Source organism: Alosa sapidissima, chromosome 1 (genome assembly GCF_018492685.1).
Source record: "Alosa sapidissima isolate fAloSap1 chromosome 1, fAloSap1.pri, whole genome shotgun sequence".
NCBI classification, from domain to species: Eukaryota; Metazoa; Chordata; class Actinopteri; order Clupeiformes; family Clupeidae; genus Alosa; species Alosa sapidissima.
Window position 1 is genome coordinate 14,232,551 of NC_055957.1, and position 18,192 is coordinate 14,250,742.

An 18,192-nucleotide genomic window follows, 5' to 3' on the forward strand; every position below is an offset into this window, starting at 1 on the left:
AAGTCTGTCAGCTCCATGCCTGTGTGAGCTGCTGACACAGGAGGCTCAGGAGGAGCCCTGCTGATCAGCAGATGCGGCCACCTCTGACTGTCCCCAGCTGCATGAATGTGTGTTGAAGTGTTGTGGAGAAGCCGCACATCCACTGAGGTGTAGACAGTTGCTGTTCCTACCCCTCGGGCTGGTGAGCTAAGGTGAACACTGCCATGGCTGCACTATGTGCCAAGTCAGCACAGACAGTCTGTGTTGGAGTGGTTGGCGTATAGGCCACCAGAGTATTTCACGTGTGGGTGTTTATGGTATGCCATCCCTTTGAGTGTCAGGATGCCACTAATGATTTGTCTCTTGCTGTGTCCTCAGGAGAACTCCTATCAGAACAACAGCATTTTCAGCGAGGCCTATGGGAAGCACCCACACCCACCCACACCCAAACCTGACGTTCCCATAATGCACCAGGAGCACTCGCTCTATTCCCTGTTTGAAGGAACTCCCTGGTCCCCCTCCCTGCCTGCCAGCTCTGGTACGTCCAACCTCTTTGTCTTTATTTAATCTATACAGGGTTTAATTATGACCGCCGCTAACGAAGCGGTCATATAGGGATTGTCAAAGTTTTTTTTTTTTGTTTTTTTTCCCCCGTCATCTACTTCCTGAATTTTTGGTCAACGATACCCGGGACACCGAAACACCGGGGCACATGAAATTTGGTGGGTATTTAGCCCCACTAGACTTTTACGGAAAAATTTCGCTTGGTCCCCGGGGGCCACTACCTTCTGCTTTTCCCAAATACAATGTAGCCTACAGGTGTACCTTTCATCAGTCAAGTTGCAATGGATGGATTGTGATGAACTGCCTTAGTTGTGATTGTTTAGATATTTTAAAGGTTTTATAACAATGCTACACATTTTTTGGCAAGTGCTACAAATCTATTCACCTTTGCAGCGCCAGTAGGCTACTTTCTGTGCGGCCTGCAAACACACATGCCAAACAAGCATACACAAAAGTTTCAAGAGTGGGGGTTGGAGTAGAAGATGGAGACAAATTGATTAATGTGATTTATTTTCGCAGAATGGATGTACAGGACTGAGCGGCGGTCATATTTTGTACCGCTATGCGGTACATCTAGTTTAATAATTAAATAAAGATGCCCAGCAATGAAATTAGAGCACCATTTGTTGTTTGTTTGTTGTTTTATCTTTGAGAGGGCATGTCATGTCATCACTTCAATCCAGAGTCAGACCTGCCAACCTGTATGCATTTTGCGTAGCAACCACACATTTTCACATCAAAGTGAAGATTGCGCACCTATCCCTTTAGTTGGGATAATGTAATCGTTGCAGCCTCACCTGTGGCAGAAAGACACCGCAAAAAGAAAACGAAAAAAGAAAACAGAACTTGAAAGTTAAGGGATCAACTGCACACTGACAACAGTAGATGTCCAGTAGAAGTCTCTATCTACTATATTCAGGTGAATTAAATATGTTGGCATAGGATGAGGGATAGATTTATTTCTTTACAAATGAAATAGCTAATGATAATGGATTGTAAAGAGGTAATAATAGACCAGACATGATTGAATAGAGACAACATATAAGAAAATGGACAACATTATCCACATCAGTCCCTATCAACATGTTTTTCATAGGTCAGGATTTTTGGGCTCTAAAACAGGTTGTCAACATTGTAAAGCTACTGTAAAAGATTCAATTTGCACACATTGGATCAAATCTAGATAGATATCCGAGATCAAAGATTGGTTGCTATCCTAAATGTATCTTGTGTGCATGGTTATGTCTGTTTTTGGCTGCATGTATAAAGGCCAAAGTTTTTTCTCGGCTCGGTGCTACTCGAAAAATTTCTTCAAGTTTGGCAGGTCTGCAGAGTGTAGCTCAGCTGGTTGTGCGGATCATACTAAACCAAAGGCATGGGTTTGATTCCTATGGAGTACACATACTCATGGAACATTTCTAATCGTGCTGTACTTCAGTTTGTCTGCTAAATTTGATGGCTCGTATCAGTACATGTGATTTTGTTTTTGTCTAAATGGCGCATTTGCATCTGTCCCTCTCACCAGACCACTCAACGCCTGCCAGCCAGTCCCCCCACTCCTCCAACCCCAGCAGCCTGCCTTCCTCCCCACCCACACACAGCCACCCCTCGCTGCCCTTCTCCAACTTTGGGCCAATCGGCACGCCCGACAGCCGAGACCGGAGAGTCACCGACCGCTGGAAGGCAGAGAAGACGGGTACGCTGGGTTCCCGGTTTTATTCACTACACCAAATTCACTTGGCGTGGTTGGCCTTACTGTCTTACCACTCATGACCTGTCATGTCCACTCTCGTTGTGGGTTCTGTGCTACTATCTCGTGTTATGTAATCATTGTGGATATTCTGTCAAAAAGGAGTTGAAGTGGGCTGACTGTGCTGATGTCTGTCTCTCTCTGTCTCTCTCTTTCTCTCTCTGTCTCTTTCTTTTTCTGTCTTTCTCTCTCTCTCTCTTTCTCTCTCTCTTTCTCTCTCTGCAGGCGTGAGTGGCTTCGGGCTGGACTACCTGCCCACGTCCTCGCCCTCGGCCCCTGAGACCAGCTGGCACCAGGGCGGCCCTACAAGCAGCTGGGCCACCCAAGACATGCCCATGGAGGACTCCTCCACCAACCTGCTGGACAGCCTCAAGGTAACCCCCCACACCATCATTGTGTCTCATTTCTCTTGCTCGAGGCTGGTACAGTATTAACACCTTGCTTCAGAGAAGACCTGTCCTCTGTAAAGAGTACTTGGAAATGCACACCTAAGCAACAGTTCTCAAGTTATCAAGGTTACTACTGATAGATGGATCGATCGATCTATCTATGGATCCATCAATCTATCTGTGCTGTTTATTTGTAGCAACCCTAAGTTTATTATATTTGGTCTTTACACATTGGTACAGTCTCAAGATTTTAAGTGAGGGGGCATAAGGCATATTATAACAGTTTTTTTGTCTTTTTTTGGGCCAAGGTACATTTTGTTAGATAATTTAGTCTCTCCATTTGTTTACAGTTTTCAGAGTCTGCATTTTTTTTTTCCTTTTCAAGTAGGCTAGGCAGTCACTGTTTTCCATATTTTCATCCATAGATAGAAAGTTAGATATTGCATTGTACATCGAGTTCTATTAAGTGGCATAGGCTACGTGAACGCGGCCGTCATATTGCTGGGGGCAAACACCTATGGGCAACACTCGCCGACAATCGGAGAGAGACCAGTAGGAACGGCTGAAGTGCCCTTGAGCAAGGCACCTAACCCCTCACTGCTCCCCGAGCGCCGCTGTAGCAGGCAGCTCATTGTGTCGGGATTAGTGTGTGCTTCACCTCACTGTGTGTTCACTGTGTGCTGAGTGTGTTTCACTAATTCCCGGATTGGGATAAATGCAGAAATATATAGAAAGCAGAAATATAGAGAAAGAGTATTTATTTACTTAGAAAGACACTACATTGCAGGCACAGATGCTCAACAATGGCATAGCCTACTATTTGCAACAACTCGATAATACATGTTTTTGGACCAATTGTGAATTGGACCAAGTGAAATTGGACAATTTCCCACGGCACACCTGATGATCTCTCATGGCACACTGGTGTGCCGCGGGACAGTGGTTTTAAATCACTGTATTATAAGGCAAAGATCCCGTACAACAGTTGATGAACCATTCCTTGTTGTCGTTGCTCAGCTTATCCCTGTTGTGCCATATTGTTTAAGGTAAGAACAACTTCAAGGGGCCGGGGTAATGTGTAAAGTTGTTTTGGTAACACTGTGTGTCTGCGTATGTGTCGTCCTCAGTCCATCTGGTCGAGCTCCATGATGCAGCCCGGGCCGTCTGCGCTGGAGCAGCTGCTGATGCAGCAGAAGCAGAAGCAGCAGCGCGGCCACGGCCCCATGAACCCACCGCACTGAGGGGCCGCCGGAGCCCTGCGCCCGACTCACACCTCGTACTCAACACGAAGAGGAAGAAGAGGATGATGAAGAAGAAGAAGATGCTGAAGAAGAAGAAGAGATGAAAAAAATGACACGAGCTCCAATCGGCAATTACCGGCGCTAAGTAGCGGCGTATGGAGGCTGGAGACGGCGAACGATGCGTAGCGACAGGCTCCAACACCAAACCGCTCGCCTGACCGAAATGAGGGAGGTGCAGCCCTCTCCTCTCCTCTGTCTCTCTCTCTCTGTCTCTCTCTGTCTCTCTCTCTCTCTCTCTCTCTCTCTCTATCTGTCTCTAGGTCTCTCACCCTGTGCCCATTTGGGGCAGTGAGGGCATGCAAGCACCTGACCCATCACGCTGCTCAGCACGTAGCCGCAGCAGAAACTCTCTGACACAGAGGAAGTGAAACACTAGACTTCCTCTTTGACTAGACCCCTCCCAACCCACCCCTTCCGCCATGCTTCCCTGGTTTGGGGATGGGGTTTGGTTCAAGGCTACCCTCCTGTCTCTCCTGGGTCTTGGGATTCTGGAAGACTCCACCCGACCCAAACTCTGCTGACTCACACTCTGTTATCGGCTTCCCCTTATGATGTGCACGATTCACTCTGTGTGTGACTGGCACACTGCACATGTAAGAGGAGATGTGTGTGTGGGAGTGTGCTACGTGTGGGAGGGGGAGGTGTTGAAAGTGATGTTTTAAGGGAAAAGGAAAACACATAAAAAAAAAAAGTTGAAGATTCAGAAGAAAATGAGAAGACTTTTTTTGAGTTTTGAGAAGTCTGGATTTGTTTTCTTAATGCTAGTGGAGGGCAGTGTGAATCTAGGGGATGGAAGCAGTAAGAGGAATGAGTGAACGAACGAAGGGAAAGAATTGAATTCTTGGATAACTGTTCTGTTGGAACCTTGAGTGTGTCTTGTGTTGTGACTGCACCGAACAGAGTTAGACATCAGAAGTGGATGAGGACTATGATGTCATTGTGACGTCCACTCTGCTGATGAGAGTGGAAAGGCTTTTTCAGTAAGGTGCATCCCCACTGCACTCTCGCCTGGGATGACTTCATAAGCGTACAATACATTATAGCTCATCAAAGGAAAAGATAAATAAAAAATACAACCGAATCAAAAGGAAATAGGGATTAGATCATAGCTTATAGGGTGTAGTATTATTAGCTCCAATTGAGATTGCAATTATTAACAATACTGTATTTTGTGACTTGTTCTGTAGAGTTTTAGCTTTCTGAAATATTATTGCGTAAATATGTTCAATAGTTTACTGCAAACTGGGGGAGGTCTTTATATTTAATATGACTCTCCCCCACTTCCTCCTCCGTCTCCCCTTTGTTCTTTAAGTATGTCTTTGCTCTAGCTTACCTACATAACTGACAAATTCTTTTGTTCATGTTCTTCTGCCTTTTACTAGTTTTAAGCAGCTTTATCAACTCTTGTGCCTGTTCAATGTTTCTTTTTTTTTCTTTTCCTTTTTTAAAAACAAAAACACACACACACACACACACACAAAATGATTCTATCTATCATGGTTGGCACTGCTGTGGAGTTAGGACGAGCAAACGGGTCCAGCAACTCTGCTGCTGCTGGTTCAGCAATATGGGGCACACAAGCCAGCGGCCACTTTTGAGGGGACAAGTGAGCACTTTGCAAACCACTAGCTGTCCTTGGATCAGTGAAAGAACGTCTCACTGTCCTGGCTCGCAGGCTGTTGTCACGAGTAAAGTCCGAGACAAAAGGGGGGGGGGGGGGGGGGGTGGCATCTGGTGGTGCCTCCATCTCTCTCTTCAGCGTCTTTAGTTGGATAGGAGAAGGAATGACTTGCGAGACAACATAACAATAGCCAGCACTGCGCTACACAAATCAGCACAAAAAAAATGGAACAAGTCACACCACTACCAACAACAGCATCCCTCTACTGTCTGTATTCCGAGGTCCTTAGGTGGTCTGTTTTCTAGGTCATGCGGTGTCAGAATAGGTGCAGCAGATGTGAATTTGTTTTGATTCTATTGGCTGGTTTATCTATAGGGGTAGATAAAGTGTTAGGATTGAGCTTTTGTAGACCAGGCAGGGTCCTCTCCAGGACCGCGAGGTTGGCCTGTCTCTGTTTAAGGACAGCAGTTTGAAGCTAGAGGTCGCTGTTGCATAGGCTTAGAGTTCTATGAAATATATCCACAACGGTAATTTCTTTATGGTTCAGACGGTAAATGCATTTTGTACGGAAAAGGGTTCTAAGAAAGATACAGTATCTTGTATGAGGGAAAAGTGTGTTTTTATTTTCATGTAGAGAACATTTTATTAAAGACAACTTAATGACGTGTCTATTTGCCGTGTGATTGTGCTACTCTTGTTGCATTTAAAAAATGTACTTAAAAAAAATAAAATTAAAAAGTTAATCATATCGAACTTTCGGGGACAGTTTAGGCCAGAGGCTTTGGCTTGACAAAATAAGCTCATGAAATCTTTGATCTGTGTTGGACTATTTGGCCTTTTTTGTATTTTTTTTTTTTTCCCCCCTTTTGATTTTTTTTTTTTTTCTCACTGTGGGGTTTTCAGTACCTGCACCAGCGCTCTTTAGCTGATTTCCAAGTAGATAAAAATCTCTTGGCCAGACGCCAATCGTGATTGCAGTCTGTGTGGACGTGTGGTGTCCCTGTGCAAGCAGCCCCTTGGCAACCCATCTGAAAATGATCTTGTTGCTGAACTGCCATTGTTTCTGTGTACTTCCCTGTGCAGAAAGCATTTCTCCCTCAAAATATGACTTTCTCTTCTGTGATGTACACTTCACTATTTAGTATACGAGATCGACCCAGCACCTGCGGGCAGTTCAAACATTCCATTCTGAAGTCCCAAACGGGGTGTTTCAGCTGAGTTTCAGCTTCTTTTTTTTACAGCAGCATAGCACAGGTTTAAAAACCCCAGTGGTTCATGTGTCCCCATCTGAGTTTGGCTTGCCAGGAGAGAATGACCTCCTAACTTCTGCATGACAATATGGCCTTCAGAAAATACTTTGTTTCTGGTGGAGGAGACGTTGAGTTTTCTGTGAGAGGGTTTTTAAATCCCTCTAGAAGGGTTGGCTAGCGGAGAGTAGATGTCTCCTGTTGTTTTGGGCCTGTGTTCTGAATTTTTGTGTTCGTCTTTCTGTAGACATTTGGAAACGCTGGAATCAGCTATGCCTTTAATAAAGTAAACCATGTCCTCAATCTGTGAAGTTGTCATTGATTTATTTTTCCAAGCCGAAAAGCACCAAATGAAAAATTAGCTACAACAAAAATTAAGATTGGCCTATAAGCGTAGTTCCAATAGCGTGGCCATTCTAAAATCTACAATTAGATTTATGCTTTTTATTCCATCTGAACAGTGAGTTCTTGATTGTACATCTTTTATTTCAACATTTTTGAAGTTCTAGTAGTACCAGTGTTGCTGTGTGATGAACATTGTGTAGTACTGATGATGCTGGTGAAATTTCACCTTGAAAAACTACTCTGGAGTTCTCAGTTCAACCCTCTGCTGCCTTTCATTGTATATCAGTAAACACCTTGAGTTAAGACAAACTAGTTTGTTATTAAGGATGTACCAAGAATAAATGATCTATTCAGTGAGCATTGTTGGGAAGTAACACAATACATGTAACGGGATCACATATTTAAAATACAAAATATGGGTAACTGTATTTAAATACAGTTACAAATTAAATGGGTGGTATACAGAAAACCGCTGCACTGGTCAAGGCATTTTAAAGGCCAAGGCGATTTTAAAACTCAAATTTAAATATGTATTTTTAATAAAACCATATAGCCTGTGTATTTCAAGTGGCTCCTTTCTCTTTCCCTCTCTATATTATTTTTATATTGATAGCCTAAATGAGAACTCAGGAAATGTAAAGTTAGTTTTGTTGTAGTAGGGTGTATATGTAGTAGGGTGTACAGTATATGCAGCCAGCATGTTTTAGGCCAGTAGACATTTTAGGGCATTTATCAGGACGTCACTGCAATATTATAAGCATTACAGAGCAAATACAAACATGTCCAGTCGTATGTTTTCCAAGACATACAAAACCAACAGAAATTAAGTAAAACAAAAACCACAGAAGAAAATTAAAATGAAAACCCACCCACATAACCTAAGTTGGTCCACTCTTATGAATTACTGTGTTCACAGCATGTAACTCTTAATATATTATGTATTAAACCTTTTTTGTTATTATAAAGAGTTCTGATTGTCAATTGTTCAGCTGGATATAAAAAGAAGAATAGAAAAGTTTTCTTAAGTGACTGGATCTGAAGCTATTTGATCAGAGAGGACGGACTGCCATGCGATGTAAAACTTCTCGGTTGGTGGAAAATATGTTAAAGAACCTACCCAACACTGTCAATGAGAACGATAAATTGGTGAATATAGGCCTAATAAAATATGAAAGATGCTTTAATGCAGACACATTAGTGTTGTGAGAGTGTACATGTGTTGCCTAAAATAACATGTACCCTCAATTGTCAGGTTTAGATAGAATGATAATGATGAATTTCCAAAACAACTTGCACGTCCTCTGCATTGTTGCACAATTTGCAGGAAAGTATGCTTCTCCCTATCTGCATGGATATAATTCCTACAGAAATATTTATATTTAAATATTTATATAAACACATGTCAGTTAGGAGAGCTCATAAATAATCTGTTGTTGTGTTTCATAGTGATAGTTCCTAGAATGTGAGTTTTGGATCGTTTTCAGTTTCTGCCCCATACCCACATCCTGTCAGGAAACCAGAGTGGTTTCAGGTTTGTCACCTCAGTCACTCACCAGGTACTGTGTGACTCTTCTCAATTCAAACTCCATTGTGTAGTTTTTGCTCAGCCGTTTGTCAGTGTGGGCTACCACAGCAAAACAAAAAAGCTAATGTCAATACAAAAAGTGCAGTTGCTCCTCATGCAAAATGAAACGGCTCATAAATTAATTGGCACAGCTCCTACACAACTGCATTCACAGTAACAATAGTAAATATGTAATTTTAGTGATTTTAAAAATATTAATTTGACCCTTAAAGGTGCCATGTGTAAGAATTGAGGTAAAAATATCCAAAAAATTAGCTACACGCATCAAAAGAATGAAAAGAAATAAGGGTGATGTCCATTAAAAAAATGACAAGGTATAGTGCTGCAGAGATATCAACCTGAATTAGCATGCTAAATTACTAGCCACAGCCCGATGTCATAATACCAGTTTCGGCCATGGGAGGTGGTATGCGGGCAACATAACCGCCAGCCAAACTGCAATACACACGTCTCGGTTGTTACTATAGGGTAGACCAACTCACTTTCTGGAGGTACTGCCCCATCTTTTATGGAATGTGGAGTATGAATTGATTTTTTGGCGGATATTACACTTGGCACCTTTAACTACAACCTGAATTCTGAAAAAGTTGGGACGCTTTGTACAATTTTAATTAAAAAAAGAATGCTATGATTTACAAATCATGTCAACCCATATTAATTTATAATATTTAGAATAGAAAGACAAGAAATCAACTGTTGAAGTAAAGACATTTGACTATTTCATGGAAAATATAAGCACATTTTGGATTTGATTCAGCAACATGTCTCAAAAAAGTTAGGGTGGGGCAACAAAAGTTGTATAATGATAAAGACAACAAAAGGAGGACCATTTCACAATTAATTAGGTGAACTAGAAACATGAATGGGAATGAAAAAAGAGCTTCCCAGAGAGACTGAGACAGGGACAGACTGGGACAAAAAAAGGCCCTGGACTTTCTTCCACATAGGCCCACTACCACACGCAGTACACGCACACACACACCCTTGCTGTCTCATATACTTTGCCAGTCAAGGTATCACAGTCAAAAATAGTTGGTCACATTTTACAAAAATGCTAATTATTGATTGGGTCATGCTCCCCCGTGATGAAACATTTTCAAAAATAACCCCTTAAATGATGACTTCTGGTGAGTTTTATTACATGCATTGATATCATATTACAATACATAACAAAACATTTAGTAAGGGTAGAACCAATTAAATCTTATAAACCTTATCTTATAGCCTAAATAAAGCAACACTGTCAGGCCTATGTTTTACCTCTAGTCTGTAGGCAAGGCAGGGATAGCTCACTGCAAATAACCCCTTATAACATGTAAATTATCTGTTTACATGTTATATTCTCATTTTTTATTTAATATTAATTTCATTATATATATGTTTTATGAATGACGAGGCCTTCTGCCTTTATGTTGACTTTTACCTTGAAAAGGGGATATTGTGAGACTGTACGTAGGCCATCTAATCTCTGGTGCAACATCCAGTCGAGAGCGGTACTTTGATTTTTAAGCATAATTACATCAATCAAAGATCTCATGCATGCTGTCTAAGTTTATTTACGTTGCTAGATTGTAATGAAGGATCCATACTAGTTTCAAGAGGTTTTATACATAATTCTTATGCAACATACTGGTCAATTTTAAGATACCTATACTCAGCCGACCCCACATGGGATCCCGACCCCAAGGTTGGGAAACGATGACCTAGTGTATGTAATTCTTGATAGCAGAATCCAGAAAGGCTAAAGGTTCGTAAAAGGTAAAAGGTTCGTATGTAAAAGGTTCGTATGTACAAGGTTCGTATGTACAGCGTTTATTTACTTTAAGAAGTTTAGGACCCGTATTGAGGCCCAAGCTCTTACTGTTGTGTTTTGCCAATGTTTTATTAATAGATAGATAGATAGATAGATAGATAGATAGATAGATTACTTCATTCATCCCCAGAGGGAAATTATCATGTTACAGCAGCAATTAATAATATAAACATATATCACACATAAACATACATACAAGTTAAAAAATAAATACAATTGAATATAGTCTCTGTTAAAGAGGTTGTAAACTGCATTGTCTCACAGCATAAGATTTTCTCTCACGGCACAAAGGGGAGTTGTTGTAAATAGTTATGACAGTGGGCAGGAATGATTTTCTATAACGGTCCTTGTTACAGCGAAGTTGGAGCAACCTCCAGCTGAAAACACTGTTTGACTAGTAGTTTGTTCAGTGGATGTGAGGTGTTGTCCATAATGTTAAGGAGTTTTTGCAACATCCTTCTCTCAACAACTCTAGGGGTTCAAGTGTACTTCCAATTACAGAGCCAGCTCTTTTAATCAACTTGTTGAGTTTTTTGGTGTCATTTGCCCTGATACTGTGTGAAAAGGTAGTCCCTCCTTTTCCCCAATCCTTCCTGGAACATTTAAACTGACTATTTTTCTCTTACACACAGACACTGAAAAACCCTCACACACACCCAATTACAGGGATTGAAAATGTAGATTGTACCCTGATTGGAAAATGTACTGTGTCATAGTGCGGGGGTGTTTTTCATCCCCATTTTAAATAAGTGTATGTATAGCAGTGCTACTATTATTTTATTAGGGATATATAATGTTGTTGTTACTAATGGTGAAATGTATGTTACTTTATTGTTTCTATACAGTATGTGTGTACGTATACTGTTTATTCACAATTACTGAATTAAACATGCATAGTGGTGTCTCGTTAGGATCCTGTTCATGTTGCTCAGCACTTGTAATGACATTTTTAAATCACAAACACAGTCTGAAAGCTGCTCCCATAGCAAAACTTTGTAGCCGCCTGGCTGTGCTAGCCACTAGCAGGGTAACTCAAGAAGCACCAGTTAAAACATAAAAAATCTTACCGACAGTATGCAGTGACCCCGAACAAGGAGTTCCTCTTTAAGACTTATTAGGGGCCTCAGAGTCAGAATTCCATTAAACTCCACCTCTTCCTGCTTAAGGCCTACTTTGTATGACCTTGTTTGCTGGCATTTGTTTATTTCCCAAAACAAACTCACAGAAATGTGCTCTTGGCTGAAATTAAATTAAGTGCATATTTCTACCTTGACATCATACCCTATCATCAGTGTAAAATTTTGAGTACTTAGAGTAGAGGGCATGAGAGAGTACCAGAAATGTTTGTGGTCTTTTTCAAACTTTGCATACAAAAACATGCATAAATAAGCTAAATACATTGAATTATTTCAATGCATAGCCAAGCCTCTTAATACTTAGGGCACTTGGTTTCTTATGAGATATTGGTTATTTATTACTAGTAAGTCAAAGTAATATTTGCCTAAGATAAAATGTTACTGAATTGAAAAAAATCATGAGAAATAATACTAGGTTATACAATGAACTGCAGAACTGTTAATGATTTCATTTTTGGTTTTAGGCAGGACTGGGATGTTATAGAGGCATATAGCAGTAATTAAATTTTGATAATAATATGACAAACTACACATGCCTAAGGGCACAGAGACCTGTGGGTTTTTGATATGCATTTAGACACTGTGACGATTGGACTGGGTACACACAGTGATACAATATCCAGTGAGCCCTGTACAAAAACCACAAAAACTAACAAAGACTGCAATGCAAAAGCCCTATCCAAAACTGCAACAGGAAACTTGAAATAGCCTAGAAAGCTATTAAAGAAAGCTATAGATCAGTGTTTCTCAAAGTTTGGTCCGGGGACCACTGGTGGTCCGCAAGCTATCCCAGACGTGGTAAACTATAGGATGAGTTGTTTGCAATATTGAACCAACTTGTATTTAAACCCAAACAATTCTGCAACACTGTATATGTAAGATATGCCAGTTTAAATCATATGAATCCTCTGACACAATAAGCAAAGTGAAAAGACAATAAGCAAGGTGGTTCAGTGAGTAGGCCTGTTGTGTAGGCTATACTGTTGAAGTAGGTCTAATCTTTTCTTTAATTTATTAACTAGGTGGTCCGTGCGTTTCTTTTTTAGTGTGGTGTTCCTCCGTCTGAAAAAGTTTGAGAAACACTGCTATAGATGACTATGCCAACTGTACATCACAAACTCTAGGGGTCTGGACAGATAAAAAAAAGTCCGTAGTCCACACGCCTGAGTCCACACAGCATATATTGCTCCTGAAAAAATGTAATGATTTACAAACGTCGGGCCCAAGCCCTTCCTCAGACATGAGCAACCATGCACAACAACAATAATAAACATGTATAAAATTATTTCATTAGGTTACAAATGAGGTATCATCTTTTGAGACAGTCACATGCTAGCTAGCCATTTTATTTGGCTAACAACTAAGAGCGCCCATTTGACGTTAGCTAACAATTAGATGATAAATTAAAGGGGTGGTTCAGGATTTTGGACATAGGACCTCATTTCCAAGTAAGCAAGTGTGATATTTATCAGTGGAGACCGTTTTCAACACGTTTCATCCAGTCCTTCTAATTGCAGAGTTCGCAGGTGCTAGGCTAGCGCAAGTCAAAGGTATGTGCTAGCCTGCCACTAAAGACAGTCTTACCCACTCCAAAGTACACCCGAGGCAAATAAATTATAACGCCAGACTATCGATGTAAATGTCTGTATTGACAGTGTTATTTCTAACGTTATTCTATCCTTGCATTTCAACGATCGCATTACATTTTGAGGGACTAGTTTCTTAGCAGCGGCGGAATTATACTTGCTCCGGTTAGTAGTACTGCGCCGAAAAGTAAACAGTAAAGCGCACTCCAATGGGGATACCTAGTAGTAGCCTTGGTGATATCAGTCCGCCGCTGAGTTGCAAAATGACTACCAACAACTTTAGGGACCAAAGTATAACTATTGCAACGCGATGCAAGGGTAGTTGTATTTCTTACACTATTCTATCAACACAGACATTTACATCGATTGTCTGGAATTTGCCTCAGGTGTACTTTGGAGTGGGTAAGACTGTCTTTAGTGGCAGGCTAGCACATACCGTTGACTTGCGCTAGCCTAGCACCTGCAAACTGTAATTAGAAGGACTGGATGAAACGTGCTGAAAACGGTCTCCACTGATAAATATCACACTTGCTTACTTGGAAATAAGGTCTTATGTCCAAAATCCTGAACCACCCCTTTAATTTGTACTGTGTAAATTCAACAAGGTAAACATTTTTGCCTTGATATTTCTTACACTCCATCTGTCTAACTCAGAGGATTTCTAATGTTATATGTTCTTTAACGAGGAAATAATTAGCCTTAGCAGCAGAGCTTTGACTGCACATGAAGTGATAGGAGACAAAAAATGGGTGAAAGTTAATTTACTAATATAACACACATTATGCTATGTGAAATAATTAATTTGGCTGCACCTGCATACATTCCCCATCCACTAACAGTTTGATGACTGTTACTTTCTGCTCTGAATTATATCACTGTGGGTTGGGGTACGGTACCACAGTGATACAATCGCCTTACAGAGCTGTACAAAAACTCATTTCATTGCATTTCACAGGGGTAATGGGGTTTACATTGTCTCCCTTGAATTTCATGCACATTATGCCGCACTCAATAATAATAGGTTAATGATACCGATTATAAAAAAACACCACACACTGTAACAAATATTTTACCAGTATTGTACTTATACAGTATATAATCCTAAATTGATTATTATTTTAAATGCATTTTTTCCAAAGGCTATTTTAAGTTATGACCATAAAGTGTTGCCTACAGTGTATTAGGGCTAATTGCGAGGATTTCATATTGTTCCAGGTATAATCCTTTAAGCATTCTTAGAACATTGGAACCAAACTCATAGCCTATACTTTGTCCACTAAACAAGAGGAGGGGCAAGAGCACTTCAGACAAGATCTAGGTCTCATTTTACTGCTTGAGAGTTTATGTATACGGTTCACTCACAGTGCACGTCTTCTACCACAGTGGTTTATTTTACACTGAGCTCCATACAAGAACTCGGGCTAGAATTGTCCATTTTCTTCAATTGAATTTTCTTCCAAAACTGTTATTGATGGCGCTTTCTACTTCAGTTTGGAAAATGTAATGTGAATCAACATGTATTGGATGCATTTGATGCATTAGTCCACTCTGTTAGGCTTAGGGTAAGCAGTGCAGCAGAAATCATTCTGTTCCAAATGGGAAAAAAGACTAAAAAAGGCTAAACAAGTCTGACAGCTGCTTAAATGTAAACAACCCAGATCCAACTCTTGCAAGTTTACTGCTCTTAAGCAGTGTTTGAGTTTTCTCCAGTTGCTGGTAGTATACTGAGGGTTTTTGTAAGAGGATCTTACTCTGTGGACTGATAAACTAACCTTCGGAACCAAAATCAGTCTCACTGTCACACCCAGTAAGTATCATATTTATTTAAATGTATCTTCCTATGTCTGTCCTAGGTGCTGGACTTGGTAATATAGGCTTCTCTATAAATCAAGTCCTGTAGAGTTTTTGTAGATGGGACATAGGTAGTGCTCCCTTGACTTTTGGAAAGGGAATTTCTCTTCAAGTAACACCAAGTGAGTATATTCTTACAAAAGCAAATATTCTGCCTTGACTTCATTTGGCATTACTTAGCCTAACAGTTAAATGTATTGAAGGGCAGTAAAAGAAAAGTACATTTGTTGTAGTGATTGTTTCCTTGCCATGTATGGTGTAATGGCAGTTACTGTGATAAGAAATGTGACTCAATAACTATCCATTGATGCATATGAAGTCTTTCATTATGTCTGCAGTATTAGTAATAGAGGAAAAACTACCTTTGTTTATATAGTGTGTGATAAATGTTTGTGTGGTAAGGTTGCCTTGCTCTGTGGAGGTCTTGTGAAAATGTGTGTTGCTTTGTGTATGTTTTGCGTTAAGTGTGTGTTGCTTTGTGCATGTTTTGCGTTTATAAATGTGTGTTGCTTTGTGCGTGTTTTGCGTTTTTAAATGTTTGTTGCTTTGTGCAAGTTTTTATTTTATAAGTGCAAAAAAATTATATAGATCTATATGTATGCTTAAATGTAAAAGACATATTAAATGTAGCCTATGCGCACTAAATGTGAGATTTGATTGAAGCACCTTTCATCACTACACTGAATGAAAGGCGATATACAAATAAGATTGATTGATTGATTTGTCTTTTTCTATAGCTTTGTAAATGTAAAATGTTACTGCTGATCATGTGATATAAACTGCTAAAACTCTGTGTATAGACATGAGTCATGACCTCAACAATAAACAAAAACATAAACAAAGCACATTTAAAAGAAGCCAAAATGTGTACTTTTAGTATTTAGAGTTCTTGTGTATATATAGGTGCCTATTTGTGCTTGTTGTATGTTTATACGTGCAACAAAACTATAGCCAAAACTATAGCCAAAATATTAGATGTGCGCAGTAAATTTGAGATTAGATTTAAGCATCTTGTATTGCTACTATACAAATAAAGATTGATTGCTTGATTTATTTTTATTTGTTGTCTATAGCAGTAATTGTAGAATTTGTGTTGTTTTCTAAATGTAAAATGTAACTAATGATAATGCGACAAACTGGGCTTGTAGACATGACCTCATGTGAGAGGAAGCACATTTCAAATAAGTCAAATGTAGTTCTTGTCTTTTATCTCATGAGCATATAATTCTCAGACTCTTTACTCATTGGGGCCAACAACGCTTCTTTTAAAATTTGTACAAAGAATGTTCTTAATCGGAAAAAAAAGAGTTGGAGAAAAGTTTCTCTTTTTGTTTGCAGAGAACCCTCCAACATCTCTCCCTACCATGTCTATTCTGGATGGAAAGGTTTGTCTGGCCGAGGCGTTTGGGAAGAATACCGGGACTATGACAGTGACGACTGGCAGCAGACCAACTTATGTGGATGTGTCAGATGCAGTCCTGGCCAGAACAACCAAAGCCTACTACTTTGCTGCCTTTGAGACTGACATAACGGAATGCAGTCTCCAAAGTCAAACTGCAATAAAGGAAAATACTTCCCAACCACCAGTCACCTCAGGTATGGTACTGCACCTCACACACACGCTTGTATATGTAGATTAATGTTGTTTTATTCTACATGCTTAAAAGCCGAGGGGTTCAGTGCTATTAAGTCTTTTTAATAAATGAACAAACGCTGGGTCTTGTGCATGTGTTAGGCTACGTTTAACACTTGCCTGCTCCTGCCTGTTCTTATGACCATTACGGTTTTCTGTCTACAGCTGAAAAACAAACTGAGTCTCCTCCTGTCAACTGTGATGACAATAACACCAACCAGACGGGTTAGTTGACATTTCAAGTTTAAATGTTAGCATCCCTATCCCTATTGACAGTGCTCGCTGCTCTGTTGTTGGTGTTTAAAAGGTTTTTGTGTTAGATTGCAAGTTTTGACCAAAACTACTATAGCTACTTCTTCCTTGTGAATGTTAATTGAGGCACAGATTCACACCTTTCAATTAATTTAAAAGATAACAAATTGGTATTACTATAGCAATATCCCAAACATTTTTTGTACATTTTCTGTGAAGCACCAAAGATGTTTGTGTTGCCCTTTTCAGTGGTGGCTCCGGCTCCAGATCCAAAGATGAATTTTATGTCAGTGTTGGTTACTGGTCTGAGGATTGTGTTTGCCAAAGCGGTGGCAATTAACGTGATAATGACTGTCAAAGTACTGGTAATGTGATGGAGAGGTAAGAAAAACTGTATCATGAGACCACTTATCTGCCATGAATCAACGCTATAGTAGCCATGTACCTGGCCAAAAGTGACTTTGCAGGAATATCACATTATCATTACACATTTGGAATGGGTATTATTTATTGTTGTTAATTGAATGAATATTTTTTTTTGGTATGGTATAGGCAATAGCATTTCTAAAAAAATATGTGCTTTGATAAAAACACATTTATTGCCAGTTTACAGTCAATTGAAATAATAATTTCTGTGTGTTTTTGTATGGAAAAGGCCTAAGAATGGTATTTCAAATGAAAAATTAACTGAATAGATGTATGTATGATAGATGTATGTGTCCAAACCACTGACATGATACCTGTGTGGATATTCTTGTGTTTGTTTTAACAGTGCCACATGACTGTCAATATGATTGATGTCATCAATATGATTCTGCGGGCTGATTTGCATCCTTTCATTTGCAGTAAATCATGTTGGATGATCTGTTGGATGAACGTATATTTACAATATTTCTTAGCTTTCACAATATTCATCTATGCATAGCATAACTTTTTAGTCATGAGTCTTTGAGGTAAATGCCATTCTTTTTTACATTTTACTGTATTCAAGTACTTGCCAATGCTTTTGTTTCATATAACATATTTAGTTAATGACTTAATTGTAAGAATATATTCATTGTGTATCTTTCGTGTGAATTTATAATAATAATAATAATAATAATAATAACAATAATAATAAAGAGCAACATATTTTTGATT

General features: G+C 39.7%; 2 protein-coding genes across 8 annotated transcripts in view; both read left to right on the plus strand.

Moving 5' to 3' along the window:
* The window catches only part of smg7 (SMG7 nonsense mediated mRNA decay factor), a 127,229-nt gene extending 120,075 nt beyond the window's left edge, over window positions 1-7,154 (plus strand). For all 6 annotated transcript variants that reach the window (XM_042104059.1, XM_042104086.1, XM_042104069.1 and 3 more), the window contains 4 exons: window positions 358-517; window positions 2,069-2,239; window positions 2,519-2,667; window positions 3,810-7,154. In XM_042104059.1, the coding sequence (XP_041959993.1) occupies window positions 358-517; window positions 2,069-2,239; window positions 2,519-2,667; window positions 3,810-3,923 (594 nt within the window). In that variant the 3' untranslated portion in view covers window positions 3,924-7,154. The remainder of the gene's footprint in view (window positions 1-357; window positions 518-2,068; window positions 2,240-2,518; window positions 2,668-3,809) is intronic.
* Window positions 7,155-14,663: 7,509 nt separating this feature from the next.
* LOC121707249 lies at window positions 14,664-18,192 on the plus strand. Of its 2 annotated transcripts, none has more exons than XM_042089665.1 (5): window positions 14,664-15,123; window positions 16,506-16,763; window positions 16,966-17,025; window positions 17,302-17,433; window positions 17,825-18,192. In XM_042089665.1, the coding sequence occupies exons 2-4, from the start codon at window positions 16,532-16,534 to the stop codon at window positions 17,424-17,426; spliced, it is 417 nt and encodes a 138-aa protein (XP_041945599.1). In that variant the 5' UTR covers window positions 14,664-15,123; window positions 16,506-16,531; the 3' UTR covers window positions 17,427-17,433; window positions 17,825-18,192. The 2 variants fall into 2 exon arrangements, with proteins under 2 accessions (XP_041945599.1, XP_041945607.1); XM_042089673.1 differs by lacking the exon at window positions 14,664-15,123 and adding an exon at window positions 15,197-15,289.